Source organism: Meleagris gallopavo, chromosome 1 (genome assembly GCF_000146605.3).
Source record: "Meleagris gallopavo isolate NT-WF06-2002-E0010 breed Aviagen turkey brand Nicholas breeding stock chromosome 1, Turkey_5.1, whole genome shotgun sequence".
Taxonomy (NCBI): Eukaryota; Metazoa; Chordata; class Aves; order Galliformes; family Phasianidae; genus Meleagris; species Meleagris gallopavo.
This window is the reverse complement of record NC_015011.2, coordinates 162177065-162197165: the sequence shown is the minus strand read 5'-3', so window position 1 is coordinate 162197165 and position 20101 is coordinate 162177065. Positions and strand designations below refer to the sequence as shown.

At 38.4% G+C, this 20101-nt stretch overlaps 1 protein-coding gene across 1 annotated transcript; it reads right to left on the bottom strand.

Moving 5' to 3' along the window:
* Nucleotides 1-2175: 2175 nt before the first annotated feature.
* LOC100549197 (retinoblastoma-associated protein) lies at nucleotides 2176-19769 on the bottom strand. The gene is made up of 13 exons (XM_010728815.3): nucleotides 19725-19769; nucleotides 18530-18597; nucleotides 17155-17265; nucleotides 15009-15157; nucleotides 13797-13874; nucleotides 11283-11392; nucleotides 9883-9960; nucleotides 4959-5046; nucleotides 4187-4303; nucleotides 3466-3522; nucleotides 3356-3387; nucleotides 3201-3277; nucleotides 2176-3103 (listed from the first exon to the last, which is right to left on the bottom strand). Exons 3-13 carry the CDS (start codon nucleotides 17249-17251, stop codon nucleotides 2850-2852), a joined length of 1137 nt encoding a protein of 378 aa, XP_010727117.1. The 5' UTR covers nucleotides 17252-17265; nucleotides 18530-18597; nucleotides 19725-19769; the 3' UTR covers nucleotides 2176-2849.
* Nucleotides 19770-20101: the final 332 nt, after the last annotated feature.

The following is a 20101-nucleotide window of genomic DNA, read 5'->3' as shown; positions in this document are numbered from 1 at the left end:
ACACCAGAGGAATACAATAAATCACCACTCATTCACTAGCTGAATCTTTTGAGGAAATCCAAAACCTTTAGCAGACTTCTGCCATTGAAAAAATGTCCTCCTTTTGATTAAGTGTTACCCTCGGGCCCTGTCGCTGTCACACAGAGCAGAGCTCAGCGCTGCCCCTCCGCTCCCTGTGAGGAGCTGCAGCCGCCATCGGGCCTCCCCTCAGCTCCTCTGCTTTGGGCTGAACACACCGAGGGACCTCAGCAGCCCCTCAAACCTCTTGCCCTCCAGACCCTTCCCCACCTTTATAGCCCTCCTTCGGACTCTGACAGTTCTATGCTGTTTTTACTTTACGGGGCCCAAACCGCACCTGAGTAGTCTATACCTGAATGTTAATTAACCAGCTAGCCTTAACAACATAGTAACTGGCAGTTACATAAGTTATTTGCTGTAATAGTCAATATGTGAGGCAAAGATGGATATTCCGTACTAGAAAAAACCCTGAAGTTTGTTTGTAGCCTTATAATGCACACTGCAATTACCCCAAAAAAACAGCTAGATCTTAGCACTACCAGCATTTCACTACTCCTCCTCTCCTGAACTACTGTTATATCGGTCAGAGAATAAAAGAATGGTTTGGATTGGAAGGGACCTTAAAGATCATCTAGTCCAACCCCTCCTGTCATGGGACATCTTCCATCTTCAGGTTGCTTATGCACGTGTAGACTGGTTAATACTTGCAACCTTTCCCTTATGGGCAGCTATAACACCTAACAGGATTCAGATATATCAACTTTTTTTTTTGTACTCTTTGTAGCACTAGCATACTTGAAGTATTCTTTAAGTTATGTTCACAATTTCAGTTCACTGTAAGCTACAAGACATCTGTAAGAATTAAGATATTTATTCAAATGCTTTATATAATGGATGAGGAAGACAGGGATGGACAGCAATGCTGAAGGAAAGGTAGAACCTTCTATGAGGAGGCCACAGAAGCCAAAACAGAGTCACAGGGTACCTGTACAGTCCTGTTGCAGCATAACTGGTTGTCAGTGCCAGTTACCCTCTATTTTTGAGAGCCCTGCTGTGCCCCCTAGTGATGAGCCTGCCAGTAACAAAAAGGAGATACAGACTGCACACTTCTTTTTACTCCCTCCTCTACTGTAAACAAATTCTTAGCTCTGTTTTAAGTAGTGGCCAAGGATTATATGAGAAGGTAACAAAGTAAGTGTTTTTAAATTTTACAGATACCTACTAGCAGCCACTGAAATAAGTACAAGCCACTCCAAGACAGCTCCAAACACCTCAGGCAACTCAAGACAATAGATTCAATAGTGAAAACACTGTGTTTTGGATTCTCCAGTTTGAAAGCCCAAATCTGAATCAGATTATCTGCATGCTGTGCTTGAATTACTGAGTAGAAATTGGTAGATAAAAGCTCATGATTAAGATGACATCAAACCAGTCTGCATGAGTTGTCAGAAGCCAATTTCTGCTTGTGAGAGTAAAACTTCAGTATTTGTATCTCTGCCTTTATCCTCCAAGCACTAAAATTCTCAAATAAGTATTCTTTAAACATTTTGAGCAAAGTTCCTCATTTTCCCTGCTAATGTAAGCTCTGGTACAAGGCTCTCAATCTTCAAGTGCTTTCAGGCAGTCTTTTAAAAAAAAAATCTGTGCATTCAGCAGTGGAGAAGCACATGCATTTCACCAAGAGTTCAAACATGTGAAAGCAATACAGGGGAGAAAAAAAAAAGTAGTGGTGCAACAATTGTAGGACTGCATCAGAAATGCTGGGGCACATAAGTGTCACAATAATGAGCGCAAAGCCAGATGCACAAGTCTTAGTCCAATAATGAAAAGGTCTCCTTCCTGATAGTATATTCAAGAAGCTGCCTCACTCATGTCCACTGACTGCTGATAGGGGAAATCAAATGCAACAGGCTGTTCAGCATAGCAGGTTGACCAGATTCACCTTGAAGCATGGCAACTGCTTCCATGTAACAAAGAGGCCAGTGTGCTTTCCCTACCTAAAAGCCTGAGCTCACAATGCAGCTCTTGTGGCTCAGACTCAACAATGCTGCTCCTGGAATCCAGTACAACCTCACAGCCTGGTAAAGTATGACCAGTACTAGAAAACTTGAAGCTTAAATTATGCATTAACCAAAATCATACACAAACTTGGTTCACAGTTAGAATATTGTATTAGTTATGCCATATTGTGTTCTTTGGATTTCCCAGATCTACAAGGTATCACATGGGTTCTTAAATGGTCACTTTGTTTCATTCTGTCAGCAGTCTTTATAGTCACCTGTTTTTTGGTTAGGGTTAGGGTTAGCATTTTTGGTACATAAGTAAGATACAGCATAAAGAAACAGCAGCTGATTTACCGAGATTCAGCCTAAAGCACAAAACCCAACCTACCAGAATGCTTTTAATGGCATTCAAAAACGTTAAAAGGAATTTAAGTGCAAGTTACACTGAGAATCAGTATTTTAAGTACTATCAACAATCATATCAGATGCAGAGAATGAATGCTTTACTGTCAAGCAGACTAAAAACTGGAAAATGTTTACAGATAAGAGCATAGAATGTATTGCCTTGTCTACTGGCACCAAAATACTGTTTATGGGCATTATTACCCTTAATATCCATGCCAGAATACTGAAAGATGCTGGCACGTAATTCAGCAGTGCTAAGCTGATCTCTCTCTGATGTAGCCTTTTGCTCTGATATAGCCTTTTCTTCCCCAAGCCTGAAGACATGCTAAAATTGATCTTCTTTAGTTCTTGTGATTTACTTTGCTAAAAACACATCTCAGCAAGACTAAAGCTCCTTTCATATATCTAGGTGTATTTTTTTTTCTAGATTTGCATGTTATACAAGGAGAAATACTGCTTTAAAACGTTACTTACAGATTGCCAAGCAAGAGATTCCATAATGCGATGTTCACAGCGTTCTAGATGCTTTATCATGTCCCTTGTTAGGCTTGGCTCCACTTTAATGAAACTTTCAATCACCTTGTAGAAGTCAAAAGCTTTTAAATCAAATACATTGAGAATCCACGGGAAAGACGAGTCTGTTTCAGCACTGGTACCATCACTTTGTGAAGCAGTTCCTGCAAGGAAGCAGATTACAATTACCAAGAGCATTACATTCTTTCACTTCTCACATGTTTTCCCTGTTTGCTCCTTAGCACTTTGGATTCAACTTACTGCCATATGTAGCCATGACAATTTCAAGAGCACACGCCAGAAGAGATGTGTGGAAGATGTTATCATTCAGAAGTTTGCTAAAGGGAAAACAAAATCATTACTACTTATCCCAACAATAAAATAACAGGTAATAATAATCAGTTGTTGGCACATACCTAAAATTGTGCACTGAAAGGCGCTCTTCTTCCTGAGATACATAAAGCTTTGATTATTTTCAGTATTTAAAAATGCAATGCCAGTGCACAGCTATCAGTGCTGAACTTACCGACTTCAGCATAGACTCCATTACTCTGTAATACAGCCGTACTCCAAGCTGGTATCTCTATCAAAAAGGAGAGAAAAAAGAAAAAATTTTAAAAAATCAAGAATGTTTGTTTGGCTTTGGGTTTTTGTTTTTGTTTGTTTGGGTTTGTTTGTTTGTTTGGAAGAGCTACAATAAAGAACTTCGTTCTCCTCAGCTCCAATTGCCAGTAGTACCAGAGATACCTCAAAAGCTTTGTGATTATTTCAACCATGTGAAGATCAATTAATCAAGGGTTTATGTCAAGTCATGGCTAACAGGATAAAAAGTGATGCTGATAGACAAGAGTACAAACATGTTGCAATTGCTTTCCAGAAGAAATGCTTATAGAAAGCACAGCTGGGCTGCTGTTTTTATAAGTAAATATAAAGAACACTGAAGAGTTCTAGGTTAACTTTAATGAATGGCAGTACACCTTCCACTTCATGTATTTTGCCCATCAATTTTCTCATTCTTCACCAAACTTTCCAGCATACTTCTTGCCCATCCAGTTCCTTATATATTAAGAACCACTTGTTAAATGCTATCTTTACAGAGCATTAGAAGAAAAGCATATCCATTCCTCAACTTGAAAAGATTAGTACTTTCTATTATTAATCTTCACTGAAGACAAGGCAGTAAGTCAGGTCACACATTAGCTAGCACCAACAGAGTTCAAATGAGTAATAATCCAAATGCTACTTACTTGTGAGCCAATCTCAGCACATCCCTGTCCAACTGCTTCAGCAAATTTCTTTTTGAAGATGTGGCCAAGACTTTCCACTCTTTTCAGGATACTGTCTTCAGGGTTCACTGTGCAATTCTAGTCAAGTACAGAAAAGATGAGAGGGAAAGGAAAGGCAAGGAAAGTGTTTTATTTCCAAAATACTTCTATGATTTAATCAAATTAGTCCTGCTAGACCTTGTAGCATCTCTCTTAGTTACCTCATCAGCATAAATCAGTGAAGTATTTAAGATATTATACATAATACTTTATATATATATATACACATACATAATCTAGGGTATATAATATATATATTGTTAAGAGCTTTCAATAAACTGCAACTTAATCTCTTGCAAGTAATTAACTAACTCAACTTACAAGTATTACCAAGTATGTTACTGTCTTTCAAGTTAAAAATATCTTTAAATCTCTGACTGTGAACATAGAAATCTTCTATGAATATATCCTCCTCCTCTTTCTGTATGTCCTCTTAATATTTCCATGTTTTTCCATCCAATACATAAGCCTTAATATTTAGTGCAGTAACAAAAAGATTTAAGGATCTACAAGTTTCCAGTGCACATCAGTTAAGATACAAACGCCTTCAAAAATAAAAGTAATTAAACAATCCTAATTAAAATGTACTTGTTCAGAAATGTTTGTGATAAAGGAGTTACCAAAACATGTCAGATCTCTGTGCATGAGTTTTAAATGACCGGTAATTTTTCATAAGTTTCTTCAAGTCACTTACATTGAAATATGCAATGAGAGTATCTGATGGTTTATCAATTGCTGAGTTCAAAATCATCATCAATTGCTGAATAGTATTCATTGCAGCTCTGAAAAATACAAAAAAAAAAAAATCCATTAATAATACAAAAGATTGGTGAATGAAGATGACATTTGTTTCAAGTCTTAAGTTCATAGGTATAGTAAGAAAGAAGTGTTAAAACATAGCACTTGCTATCTATTCATGAGACAGCACAGTCTTTTTAAAGCAATGTTGCTTCATTTGAAAAAGCTGCAGATGTTCCCAGTGGATATGGCATGAGAATATTAGCAGTGTTCTCAGTCTTCTCCCTCCACAGATTTGAACTAAAAGTCATTTAAAAACAAAACCAAACAAAATTGTTAACTTCAGTCCTTTTTGCTTCCAATAGGAAGGCAGTAATTTGCTGAAATACTAATTCTGACCTACCTGCAGATACAGAAGGTAGAAAGATCATAGATAGAAAACCTTCCTAACTTGTAAAGCATTATGGATGAGGAAAAGGATATGTACATTAAATCAACTTTTCAGTGTTCCTGAGAAATGCAAATATCTCCTTACAAAGTAGAACAATTTCTTTACAGCCTAAATGAAGAGTAGACCAAAAATACATATTACATTTTATGAAATAGGATGCATTGAAGTCTTGAACAACATCTCCGTGTATTATTTTCATTTTTTACTACAGCTTTCTTGCAAAAACCAGATTCAAAAATATAAGCAATATCCACTGATTTATATCCAATGGACTAACTAGAAGTTTAGACCAGAAGCTAACTTTGTAAAGCTAAGCCAAGTAACAAAAGTAACAACAGTATTTCAGAGAAGCTATAGTTTAAAAAATAAAATATACTTAAGACAAATGCATAAGATCTTTGTTTATTCCATATTAAGTTTCTTTGCTAGGGTGAACACATCTCTCTGAAGGACGTATTTTTCACTCTTCTCTAAAACTGAAATCCTGCTGACAAACACTTTTCATAACCTTCTGAAGGTTTGTTATTCTAAAATAAGAAAGCACAGTTTCTTCTCAAACAGTCCACATTATTCAGATGACTGAAATACAGATATGTGGGAAAATAAGAACAACAAAGGTTTTGACATATGGGACACTAAGATACATGCTTGAGCAGAACTCAAACAGACCATATTTCCAACTTTTGGGGATATAATGGATTGTTCTGTCTTTATTATTCACACAAGTCCAGAGAACCAATCACATATCCATTACCACAAAACCTGAATTCAAGTTCTGTATTAAGTTTCTCTCTTTTCAAAAGATTACAATAATGATTTTCCTTCCACTAAATATCTGTTTGATTCTTTCAGTGGCTTTGTTACTTTCTGATTAATTTGTTATTTTAAATTTCAGCACTGTTTAGCCTCATTTTTTGACTGATGTGAGCCAAATTCAGTGAACAAAGAAAAAACATTTAGTTATTATAACTATAGTAGCTCAAAGATGCATTACTCTTTAACCTATTGCTGAAACACAGAAGTGTAAAAACACTTCTACTGAAGCTCTAGAAATGACAAGGAAAAGTATAAGGATGATTAAAAAAATTAGAATGAAATCATGCAACCCATCCTTCTGATGTGATGAACCAGTACTTGTACCCATTGGTTTCATGCTAATACAAGGAAGAACTTTTTTACTGTCAGAGTGATACAACACTGGAACGCACTGCCCTTAGAGTTATGGAGTCTCCTTCCCTGGAGATATTCAAGACCCATCTGGATGCCTTCCCGTATGACCTCCTGCAGGGAACCTGCCTTGGCAGGGGGTTGGACCCTATGAACTCTTCCAACCCCTGCAATTCTGTGATTTGCTCTACTGATTTTTTATATAAAAGACCAGACACAAATCCACTGAAGAAAATGATTAAGTTCTCACAAAATTCAGGAGGCCTAAAAGCAGGTCCTAGATGTCTAGTTCCAGAAAAAGGATGTAAAGAGAAGACAAAGTAATAAATATGGCTCTTTCATTGTAACTTTAATGAGATCAATCTACTTAATGCAAGACAAGTTAACCATAGGCCTGGGGCCCCCAGTACAGGAAGGATGTGGAGCTCTTGGAGCAGGTCCACAGGAGGGCCACTAAGATGAGCAGAGGGCTGGGGCACCTCTGCTATGAGGAAAGGCTGAGGGAACTGGGCTTGTTTAGCTTGGAGAAGAGAAGGCTCCGGGGAGACCTCATTGTGGCATCACAGTACTTGAAGGGAGCGTATAAATAGGAGGGGAACGGCTGTTTATGAGAGTGGATAGTGATAGGACAAGGGGGAATGGTTTTAAACTGAGACAGGGGAGGTTTAGGTTAGATATTAGGAGAAAGTTCTTCACACAGGGTGATGACGCACTGGAACAGGTGGAGATTGTGGATGCCCCATCCCTGAAGGCATTCAAGGCCAGGCTGGATGTGGCTCTGGGTAGCCTGGTCTGGTGGTTGGTGACCCTGCACATAGCAGGAGGCTTGAAACTAGATGATCATTGTGGTCCTTTTCAACACAGGCCATTCTGTGATTCTATGATTCCTAGACTTCCTATTCTGTGATGGAAGACTGGTGATCAAAGGTTTACTGCCATCTAGTGACAGTCCCATGCTTTATGAAAAACAGGTTGCCACAGCCATAGTCACTGCTGATTAACAAGCCTCCACTTGGACTGTCGTAAGTAGCAGCATTTTTGGAATACACGGAGAAGTCTGGATAAAGAGAATGTGAATGTCAGCCTCACCTTGAGGTACCACGTGCAGCTCCGGGCACCACAGTACAGAAAGGGCATACATCTATTGGAAAGCATCCAAAGGAGTGCTACAAAGATAGTTTGCTCAGCCCAGAACAGAGGAGCTGAGGGGAGGCCTGATGGCAGCTGCAGCTCCTCACAGGGAGCGGAGGGGCAGCGCTGAGCTCTGCTGTGTGTGACAGCGACAGGGCCCGAGGGAACGGCATGGAGCTGTGTCAGGGGAGGGGCAGCTGGGGGTTGGGGACAGGGTCTGCACCAGAGGGCAGTGGGGATGGAACAGCCTGCCCAGAGCAGAGGACAAGGAGCTGCTGGAGATCATGGAGGGTTTGGACAGCACTCTCAGACATAGGGTCTGATTGTTGAGTGATGCTCTGTGAGGCCAGGGGTTGGACTCAGTGATCCTTATAGGTCCCTTCCTACTGAGGTGATCCTACGATCAGTTTGTTTAGCACATATCAAATTCTCACTGTGGAAACTTGATACTTCTGGACTTTAACAAAGATTTCCACGTTAAGAATTTAACACCATGAAAGATGTTTGGTTAATAGAGGTTTTTCTTTAAGCAAGTATAACAAAAAACATTAATAACAAGGTATTTGTGAAAAAAGCCTTTGTTGTCAATGATGTTCTTGTTAAACAATTCAATTCAGACAATATTTCGCAGATTTTGCATAAACGTAGGGTCCAGTTCATTCTTTCAGAAGCGCTATCAAAGTGTATTGTTTTCTTTAAAAACAAAGCAGAAGTATTTTAGGCAGTTTGAGAATGAGAGAAATTAAAACACTATGTTTACTTACGACTTTCATCTCTACAAAATGCTAAAGTGAAAGGCATTTATATGGCAAGCATGGAAAAAGAACTTCACTGTCACATTTCACTAAAGCTGACACCTCTACAACAACTGCTTGTACAAACATTTCTATGTTCACCCCCACAGCACACGACATTGCAATGGTGCAGATGATTAGTTCTTGAGCACCAAGAATTTCTAAGCACTACTGGGCAGCATCATACTAATTTACCAACAAGTGGCTTGGCACAGGGAAAAATGGTACATGCAAGTCTCTTCCTCTTTGGCTAACTGCACTCAAGCTTAGAAGTGATCCTCCCTCTCTACTCTGTCCTGATGGATGAAGCCACTTTTAGAATACCGTGTCCAGCTCTGGGCTCCCCACTTCAAAAAAGACAGGAATCTCCTAGAAGGAGTCCAGCAGAGGGCCACAAAGACGATAAAGGGCCTGGAGCATCTCCCACATGAGGAAAGGCTGAGTAACCTGGATCTGTTCAACCTGAGGAAAAGAAGACTGAGGGGAGATGTGATTTATGTTTATAAAAACCTAAAGGGAGGTGAGAGGCAAATGGATGAGGCCAGGCTCTTCTGAGAAGTGTGTAGTGATAGGATGAGGAGCAATGGCTTGAAACTTGTACACAGGAAGTTCCACACTAACATGCAGAAGAACTTGTTTATGGTAAGGGTGATGGAGCACTGGAACAGACTGCCCAGAGAGCTTGTGGAGTCTCCTTCTATGGAGATATTCAAGACCCATCTGGATGCCTACCTATGTGACCTATTGTAGGGAACCTGCTTTAACAGGGGAGTTGGACTCGATCTCTTGAGGTCCCATCCAACTCCTACAATTCTGTGATTCTTGCAGTTCTTCTCTACTGGACTGCAATCAATACCATGTTTCTGCCATATCTGTTCATTTTCCCCAACAGACCAGAATGTCAGTACTCAGAAATGTTCATCTTCCCAAATACAAAAGGTAAGAACACTAGAAAGAAAAGACCGTGGGAGAAGAAATGCAGTACGTATACAGTTTAGAATAGGGAAACAAAGCCATGAAGATCTGGAGCTAGAATGAAGATAGAAAAGAAAGATAATATCGCTTATAGAAGTACTAGCTTGAAAGTATAAACTTGCATTCTCACATTAACAAATATAGTGAACTATTTTACACATACCACATGCTACAGTTCAGTAAAAACTGTATTTTCCAACAACTTAACCAGGAACTGAAGACTCTAGGCATTCCTAAGTACATGCTCACTACTCATTAGTAAGCAGAACTAGGTTCTATCTTTTACAAACAAACAACACCTACACTCAAGGTATTTCAAGTTAGGCTAAAACCACAACACAGCTCAAGTGAAAAATTCATACCGAACAGGAGTCTGTGGAAGTACATGATTAACCTCCTCATCTGGATTATTTTTTCCTGGTGTTCTTTCCAACTGTGAGCTGTGGAAATGGAAAATAAGCTTATGAAGCATTAAAGTAACACAAGAATGTCTTCTGCAAAAAGCTTATTGATAACACAAAGAAAGGCTGTGAAACATTTTTGAAGATCTAGAATAATGTAATTTACATTGCTAAGGAAATCTCCTTTGAATAGAATGTTGGATTAGATGACCTCCAGAGTTTCCTTCAAACTTTATTCTTTTCTAGAATTCTATTTGTAACAATTTAATTTAAATGTACAGCTAAAACAGGACCTTTCCTCCTATGAGGAAAGGCTGAGGACTTGGGAGTACTCATCCTAGAGGAGACTTGGGGAAATCTTAATGACCATAAATCCCTGAGGGAGGGTGCCAAGAGGCCAAAGCCAGGCTCTGTCAGTGGTACCCAGTGCCAAAACCAGAGGCCATAGGCATGAACGGGAGCATAGGAGGTTCCCTTTGAACACCAGGAGCACTTTTGTGCTATGCAGGTGACACAGCATTGGCACAGTCTGCCAGAGGCTGTGGGGTCTTGGATATCTTTCAGAGCTGCCTGGACATGGCCCTGGGCACCTGCTCTGGCTGTCCCTGCTGGAGCAGGTGGACCTAGATGGCCCTAAGAGCCTCAGCCATTTTGTAGTTCTATATTACACACAGCTTCATTGTTATCCAGTTCTAAATTAATATGTTTTTCTAGCATAGATAAAATCACACTCTTACACCATGAGCAAACATCACATGAAGTTATGGAAATGTTACGTTACCTGCAACCACTGATATTTTACAGTATGACTAAGAAAATTCAGATACACATCTGTATCACTCAGCAGCACCATGAAATGTGTCCAGGCATCAGCACTCAACTGTTTTTTTCTCTTAAATTGTCAGTGGCAGACTTCTGTTCAGTGAAAGCTACTATTCCCAAACAATTTCTGTGTACAGTCAGAAGTCAGAGTGGACTCAGGAGCATTCCCAGCAGGCAGCTTTCATGCATCACCAGCCAGTTTTAGGAAAGAGTTTGACAGCAAGGACCCAGCTGGCCCCAGAGCCATAACACATTCTTGGACATAACAACTAGCATGTAGCCTCCTTCTCTTTATGATTCCTCAGCTGCCACTGGACTACAGAGGCTTGCACAAGAACTGAAGTACAATTTTCATATCACTTGCTTTTTGATTATTTAATATAATGTAAAGCAAGGATAGTGACGCCAAAAATATCTTAGCTGAAGTACAAACATAAAATATCAACAGGATACAAAGATCACTTAGAGCACAGAAGGAAAAAAAAATCCATGAATCCACACCTTCTACAAAATACAAAAGCAGTAGGTGAAAATATTACCATGCTATAACATCAGGCTGTAGAGTTTCATCACGATCCAGAAATAATCTTGCATCTATATCTTTGTTTTTGAGATAAAGCTCATCATATTGCTTTGAGAGAACGTCAACCTTGAAAAATATTTCAAAAAACATTTAATAGGAACAAATTTACTGACAATTTACTGAATAATATAATCTACTACTACCTCATTAATACAATTGAATACAATGCTGAAACTCAAGAGTAACCTTGGAACCCACAAAGTCACTTTTTATACAAACAGATGAAGCGCACCCAGAGGAAAAATCATTGTTCCCATGCACAAACAAAGACAGTCTTTTATAAGAGAGAACAATCCAAGATCATAAGACATCTGAAAATACATAGCTCTTCATACTGTAAACAAGCTAAAAATATCTGGAGTAGAAGATGTAGACCTGCAAATCAAACTAATGTTTCCAAGCTTTTAAGTCTTTCCTTCCAGAAAAGAAGTGTCTCCAAGGACAAGAAATGTAAAACAAGTGTCCTTTGAACAGCTGCTAGACAATCCATTAGGCCCCCTATCACTGCTGGTTTGGAGAAGAAAGCAGAGATCCAAAATCAAATCATCTTGTTCTAAGTGTAAGAAGACTTTTCTCATTACATGTTAATATTTGTATCGATGTTGTTCTTAAGTGACATACCTAATTATATAAAACCAAAACATTATTTCACATCCTACATCCTTCTTTTTTAAAATTACTTTTTTTAAAAGTATCTTAGCCAATCAGATCCCACATTGGTATGACTTCATTTTGCAAGAAAAGTTTGTGAGGTTATTTTTTCAGTGATTAACACTAACTGAAAGTATAGAATTTTTAACTGGGGCCTGATACCACCTTCCACTTCAAGTCTGCAGGAGCACAACAGCAGGAGCAATCAGTCATCTCCATTATCTGTTCCCTAAACCTTTAAACACACTACATGATGCTGCATTTTGTCATGTTCCAGCTACAAAGACAGGTAACAGTGCATAAGAAACAAAATGAGTCATGCAGCAGTCCCAAGCTAAAACAAGCTTCAGGCATCTCCTCCACAGCTTTGCTCCTCATCCCTTCTTTTATCTTTGCCAAGCAGATTTGCACCAAATCGATGTCATGATTAGAAGTTTCATGTTATTGATACGTTGATTCTTTAGATTCCGATCACCTCTAATTCTTTCATTAGGAAAAGTTCATTATCTTTTCATTACCTTCCTAATGGCTTATGTGTTCTTTTTGTCTGAAGTATTTCAGTATTCTATTAACCTCTATATACTTCAGATTCTTTCACTGCAAAAAACAACTGCTCCTATACCAAATTGCTGCACTGTGCTAACTGGAAAGAAATCTTCAGTCAAGAACACAAGTTCTCAATTAATTCATTCATTAATTCATTTGTTCATAAAGTTCGACTATGAGGCATGCAGTGAAGACAACTGAAATATTAACAGCAAGTGCCAAAAACCTTTTTTGTTTTGGAAACAACATTAAACTTTATTAGAACCTCACTTTTGGTTTTTGTTGTTTTTGTTTGTTTTTAATGAAAAACATCTCATATTATTAGCAATTGTACCAAGTAACTCAGCTATGACTGACACAGACTGAGTACCTCTGTGAAATATATCTGCATCTTCCTGCTTTGGTTTTACAACATCCATCAGACACTTAGGTGGCAGCAGAAAGATTTGTGATGCAGGACATCTTTTCAAATATCATTTTGTAGAATCTTCTGTCAGCAGTCTTAGACTACTGTTTTGATACTATGCTAAGCTGTGCAGCACTGATTGGCTATTAAGCTTTACAATGATCCTTGCCTGGTAGTTCATACAGGGCTTCCAAACTATGCCTACCCACGTATAAAAGCTCATCTGACTGCTGATCTAGATGTTGATATTGATATGTTGACATCATACTGCACTGACCCTAAAATTTGTATTGAAAAAGATTTTTAGTGGGTCTTGTATTTTGTTTCCTACTCAAGATACTGTGAAACTGAACAAGAGATGCACCTGGCATACCTACTGTCACAGTTGCCTATTCTCACACTACCACAGCAACGTGAGGCACAGCTAAACCTGCTCTTTAAAGAATAATGCACGTAATTACTTTACAAGAGGTTATCTCCTAAAGCTTACTCTTGCATACAGTTGCACAGAGGTAGGTCAAACACATCTGTAGACTGACTTTAGAGATTTGACACTGTAATGGTTCTAACTTAGATTAATGGCCTCACCAACATCATGGATATTCAGATCTTATGTCATGTTTTGTTTTGAGCAAAACCATTAGCTCGATCTCAGGAAATTCACTTAGTAGATTTGAGTGTAAATATTACAAGTAGTCCGTGAATCCTGGAACCCTTCTTAAGTTACATTCCTGAAAAACAATGCATTTTTGCCAAATGATTTCAGAAGAACCTTTTGGAACTTTATTTAACGTGTAAAGCGAATCTTAAGCAAGCTGGCATCAAGTCAAGCACTGTTGTTAAACTATCTTAAGTTACTCCAATTACCTCTGGTAATCCATTTGAGGCTACAACACCAAGAGAATTCAAGAAAGGAATAAAGCTTGTGAAATACACATTTTTTACCTAAAAATAAGAAAAAGAACAACATTAGCAATGCATAGAGGCAGCCTGTATATCCTGCTTTCATGTTTCAAAAAAGTCAGTAAACTAACTGAGACACTGTTTTAAGAAAATAAGAATGAATAAGAATTGCCTATGTACCCCAAACTTAGTTAAATCATAGAATGGTTTGGGTTGGAAGGGACCTTTAAGATCATCTAGTTCCAACTCCCTGCTATAGGCAGGGACACCTCCCACTAGACCAAGTTGCTCAAAGCTCCATCCAGTCTGGCTTTGAATGCTTCCAGGGAGGAAGTAGCCTCTCCGGGCAACCTGTTTCAGTGTCTCACCACCCTCACAGTAAACAATTTCTTCCTATTTAGAGAGGGTAGTCTAAATCTACCCTCTTCCAGTTTAAAGTCATTTCCCCTTGTCCTGTCATTACATGCTGTTATAAAAAGTCCCTCCCCACCTTTCCTGTAGGCCCTCTTCAGGTACTGGAAGGTCATTATAAAGGTCCCCCTGGAGCCTTCTCTGCTCTAGGCTGAACAGCCCCAGCTCTCAATCTGTCCTCATAATAGAGGTGCTCCAGCCCTCTCTGATCACCCTTGTGACCTTCCTTTGGACCCACTCCAAATGTAAGCATTTAGCATATAATCCACTGCTGGAACTAAACTGGGAAAGAATTATCCTTTCCAGCCTCTTTCTTCTACTCATCTGCTCAGATATTCAGAACTAAGTCGTTTTCACACAGAAACAGATTTCTCAGCAGAGAAAGAGGAGAATGAGGCCTTCAAGATTCCATGTAGAAGTAGTGCATTATCTGCAGTCATTTTCTTATTGTGAGATGCAGCTGTGAACCCCCATCAGAGCAGGCCTGCATCCACATACTAGATGTTGGATCAGTATGAAACTTCATACAACATTTTTCACAGTTAACCTTAGCAGGGAAACCCATCACCCATACCATACCAAAGGACTTAATTTTTTAACCTACCTACTAGAGAACTGTAAAATGGCACAATACCTTCACTGCTGAACTTGAGAGAATAATTAGTAAACACAAGCAGTCTTTTAAAACCAAAATGCTTAAATTAGCACATATCCCAGCGGGGGTTTAGCAGCAAGATCCAACATATATTAAAACATAGGCATTACCTCATCTAAATTACAATCATGCTCTTTACAAAGGATTTCAATAACTTTTGTATCTGTATCAGTTTGCTTTGAAGCGCGTGCATTCCTGTTCTGACCTCTTCGTGGGGTTCGAGTTGAACCATTAACAGTCAGTGCAGTCACAGCAGACTCTGGAAAGACAGGCAGAACCATTACAAGTTTACAGCCATCTTAAGAAAAAAACCTATGCTAACTTCAGAGATTTAAATGTTTATGACTTCTCAGGCAGTCTTAAATTTTTCCCTTTTCATCTCCTCAGCTGGATAAGCAGCCTCCATTACAAACATTTCTACAAAAAAAAAAATTTTCAACTCCTGCATCAGTATTTGAACATTTTGTTTTTCAAAGTATTCAATGTCATTTAATAGCACTTTCTGTAAGCAGCTTTGAATAAGCAGCTGTTCTGCAAAGCTAGGAAAGCCTTGTGCTTTCAGAGATGGGTAACTATTTTGTGTGTTTTTACAGAAGTGGGGAACAACGAGCTGAAAGAGTGACTTAATGCTTCTAAAGGTTAATCAAGTCAAGCAGAACTCAAGTGCTGGTGGGTACACGAGGGAGTTCTTCCCTTCTCCAAATACCCCAGCCAAACAAGTACAAAAAACAAACTTCACCTTGAAGATAGCAAAAACCCTTACTTCAAATGAAGTAAAAATGTTGATTTTCACAGAATTGTGACAAGGGTCACAATGATCATCTAGTTTCAACTCCTCGCTATGTTGACCAGGCTGCCCAGAGCCACATCCAGCCTGGCCTTGAATGCCTCCAGGGATGAGGCATCACAACCTCCTTGGGCAACCTGTTCCAGTGAAAATGGCCTCAATATCATCAGCTTGAAATATCCAAATTATATTAACATATGTTAATACAATTACCTGCTTTAAAATTTATACTCTTTATGAGCAAGCTGTTCTCAATTGTAACTACATTTGCATTTGACAACTGTTCCACGAGAAATTCTGACAAATGACACTGCTCTGGTGGTTGCATCTTAATCCCCACACTCTCAGTATCACAAAGCTTGACACTGTTTAGCATAATGTGAAGCCTCTTGAATAATAGCAAAATACCTGCTAAAGGAATGAAGCACTTTGTGACAGTTTGAACAATACCTGTGCCTATAACACAGCACAAGTGAGAAACTTCAACACTTTACAATATAACACCTTACAGCAATACAATGCACACAGCCTGCTTTTTAAATAATGAAGTGCTAGTCTTCACATTTTCCCTATGGGTATTTAGCTGTAAAACAACAGAAGAGCAGGAAGATTAAGGCTATAAATTCCAATAACTCATTCAAATCCAACACCAGGTAAACCTCTGTAATATCAAAAAATTGTTTTCTACTTACTAGGGCTGCAAATACTTTAGAATATCAAATCCACAGCTTGTGGAAGAAGTTACTCAACAAAAAACGGATTTCTATTGCTCCAAGTGAAGAGTAAATGCTTACTTTCTTTGACTTTTGATTGAGATTTCTCATGCTTTATGTACAAAAATTGAATGTACAACAGTTTTTGTTGAGTGGGAGTTCTACAGGTAAGATCCATTACACTTTGGCATAAAATGAGGAAGAAACAGGTTCTAATAGAAAGTGAATGCATTCAAAAAGTTATCTACTTTTTGCCCTACCATTTTGAGCTACAATTGCAATCATTTTTTCTAGTCCATCACGTATTTCTTTTTTAACATCTGTATAGTCCAGTACCTTGCACACTACAGCTGTCATCATATTGCTATGAATCAGTGAGGTAAGAACCACAGCACCATCTTCTCTTTTCGTAATTCAAAGCAAACTTTGTAGTAGTACTCAATCCTCATAGTCCACCCAGAACATAAATTATTTTACTAAGCCAAGATTACTCTTCTCACAAGCTTCTGAACAACTCAAATGGAAAGGGGACACAGCAAAGACAGCAGAACCGAAGTACGTTAAATACACTGCCACCTTAAAATAACGTAATTCAAATGCATTATCATCTAAATTGAATTAAAATACTAAAAAAGAATCAATTTTAATATGCTTTGGCAGTTTTATATTAACTGCGAACGTTAGCAAGACTCCAATGGAAATTTAACCCATTTATTTTCTACTTTGATTTAATAAACAAAAAACTCAAAACCTTACTGTATGGTTCCTTGAGCATAGCAGGAGGTGACAGTTTGATAAAATAATCTAAGACGCACAGCAACAACTGGAAAGAAATCACTAGGTCATCTTCCATTTGCAACACTTTACCTGCAAACATTTAAGAAGTTGAAGATGATGTGAGATACTCAACTTTAAAAACGTTATCTGAAAAATTAAGATTTGCAAGTTTATTTAATAAAATACACTACGATTAGTAATGAAAACATCCTGCAAGATGTCAGTGTTCTTTAAAGCTCTCAGTAGTCCTTCCTGATTCATTTTTCATTTTGCTACAGTGGAGTAGCTGTGTAGACTCGATCTACATTATCCTCACTTTTTATGACCTTAAAACTTTGCTTTTTTGAACATTTAGCAGCTTTCACATAAATAAGCTCCTAGGATACAGTAAAGAGAGATTCAAAACACGCTGACTGTACTTTCAGTCCTTCCATTGTGTAGGAAGTTGTTTGTAAATTATAAAGATATTAGCATGAAGAATACTTTAAGAACTACATTATTCCAGTTGTTCCCAGTGTACAACTTGTGTGCCAGAGAAGACCTACAGAGCCATTTCAAGATTTCTTACATTCCCATAAAAAGTTTGAAAAGCCAAGAGTAATTCAGAACAGCTACAGATCACTACCTGTGTTCTAATCTGAATTAACAAGCACCACCCAAAGGCCTCCAGGGACTTAAATTATACTTGCTGGTCCACTTCAGTCTGTCTTACGATTCTCAGTGAAATGACAGGGTAGAAAAACTTTATGGTTTCTGGATTATACCTATGCTTGGAGAAGTCCAGTTAAAAAGATCCACCATCTCTGCTACTGAAATTGGCTTAGGATCAGCTGAGAAAAACAGACCTGGAGCAGGAAGCAGTTATGGAAGCAGCACGATGCACTCCTTATCACAGGAGCAGTACAAGAAAGGACTTCCTGTATTACCAAAGCCAAGTTTCATCACTCAGTTTTAACTAAGACTTCAGCCTCTTCAAGGAAGAATCACAGTATTTGAAGTACTTAATTTCTGAGACTTAGTTTAAAAAGATCTGCCAGTCTTTTGAGGTAGTCAGCCATATACTAATACAGGCAAACTATAAAGCATATCTCCAGTGCAGAACAGTTCCAAGTAAAAAACTCATTGAAATATTTATAGAAGCTATTTATAGAACGGCAGCAGTACTAGCTAAAAGAATAGCTGAACTGCATAGAAAGAAATATGACTGAGTAATTAGAAAAGCCACGTAGTCAGAAAATGCTGGATCTATACAATGGCTATTTGTAGAAGTGATGCTATTTCCCACACTGTACATGTAAAACAAACTCAGTTCAACAACATTCATTTAAATAAATGGTTTTTAATCAAAACTCACCTTTTGCCAGCAAAAAAGTAATCCAGTAATTTTTTAGGACTAACACAGAACTGAGTTCAGCAGAAATCCTGTAAGTTGGCACATAAAGATTCCACATTAAGAGCTCTGTAAAACAAAGCTGTAATTTTCTACAAACATGCTTCAGTCCGTGGAGCAATTCAAACAGCATGTGACGTTCCCCATATAGTTACACTTATTACTTATTTCATTCTGTTCCCTACATAATTAAGACTATACATATAAAAAAAAATATTAAGTCCTCTGTAAAGGCATTCAAGAATTTGGCAACATCTGCATCATCCTTGGAAAAGAAAGTGAATATGGATTATTCACTTAAGTGTTAGCAGCAGTTTTTCTCTTGTATCCTTGACTAATGCCCTATTCTCAAGCCACAGAATGAATTCAGTCTCATTAGGGAGTTGCTAAGGCATGTGTTCATCCATGCATTTGTTGCTATGATCAAGAAGCTCACTCTCCAAATGTTTCCACCATGCTGAGACATCCACTACTGGGTGGCAATCCTTCATGCAGGAAGTGATCAACTACATAGATATCACTTCTGCAGCTTTCATCATCTCAGTACAGAAAGGACACTGAGGTGTTGGAGTAGGTCAAAGAAGGGCAACAAGGCTGGGAAAGAGCTTGAAGAATGTGTCCTACAAGGAGAGACTGAAGGAACTGAGGCTCTTCAGTCTGGGGGAAAAGAAGGCTGAGGGGAGACCTTATTGCTCTCTTCCAATATCTGAAAGGTGACTGCAGTGAGAGTGGGACTGGCCTCTTCTCACTGCTGACAGGACGAAGCAAAATGGCCTTAAGTTGTACCAGGGTAAGTTTAGGTTGGATATCAGAAAAAACTTCTTCACAGAAAGGGCTGTTAAGCACTGGAATAGGCTCCCCAGGGAGGTGGTTGAGTCACAATGCCTGGATCTTTAAAAACCATTTGGATGTGGTGCTCAAGGCCATGATGTAGCAGAGGGTTGTTAGGGTAGTATGGTCAGGTTGTGGTTGGACTCCGTGATCTTTAAGGTCTTTTCCAACCTGAGCGATTCTATGATTCTATCTCACTGAAATCCAGAGCCCTCACTAAATCTAAATTAAACACCACATACTATAATTTTACATCAATTTTAATGAGTTAGAAGACAAAACACTGATATCTTATCTTGACAAATACAATTTGGAAATTCAAACTTACTCACTACTGGGTTGTTCCAGATAAATAAGGCCACAAGTCCTAGAAAATAAAAATTCAGTATTATTTTTAAGCACTTCTATGAAAGGAAACTATATGATACCTTTTATTTCAGTGCAGTAAGAAAATATCAAAAACATTATAGAATTTTATTTATTTATTTTAATTGAAACTCTTGGAAAAAACATTAACAGACCCAACCAAAGCTCTTCCAGAGCTGAAGTAACATTATTGCAAAAGAGCTTATGTCCAAGCTTGAACAGCAGAACAATTTTAATTTGGTGTAATAACATTTGTTACTATTTCATTCCAGAAAGAATGGATGTGTGTACATTGTTACTCAGTAGCTTGTAAAACTCAGTAAAGCATGTGCCACAGCT

What these genes read in the sequence shown, in the direction of transcription:
- LOC100549197 (XM_010728815.3), bottom strand. Translation starts at nt 17,251, where the DNA reads ATGGAAGATGACCTAGTGATTTCTTTCCAGTTGTTGCTGTGCGTCTTA. An exon ending in CTTCCACAGACTCCTGTTCG is followed by an intron (nt 5,047 to 9,882) that starts GTATGAATTTTT and finishes TGTATTTTTCAG; the next exon opens with AGCTGCAATGAATACTATTC. An exon ending in GTGCTGAGATTGGCTCACAA is followed by an intron (nt 3,523 to 4,186) that starts GTAAGTAGCATT and finishes CCTTTTTGATAG; the next exon opens with AGATACCAGCTTGGAGTACG.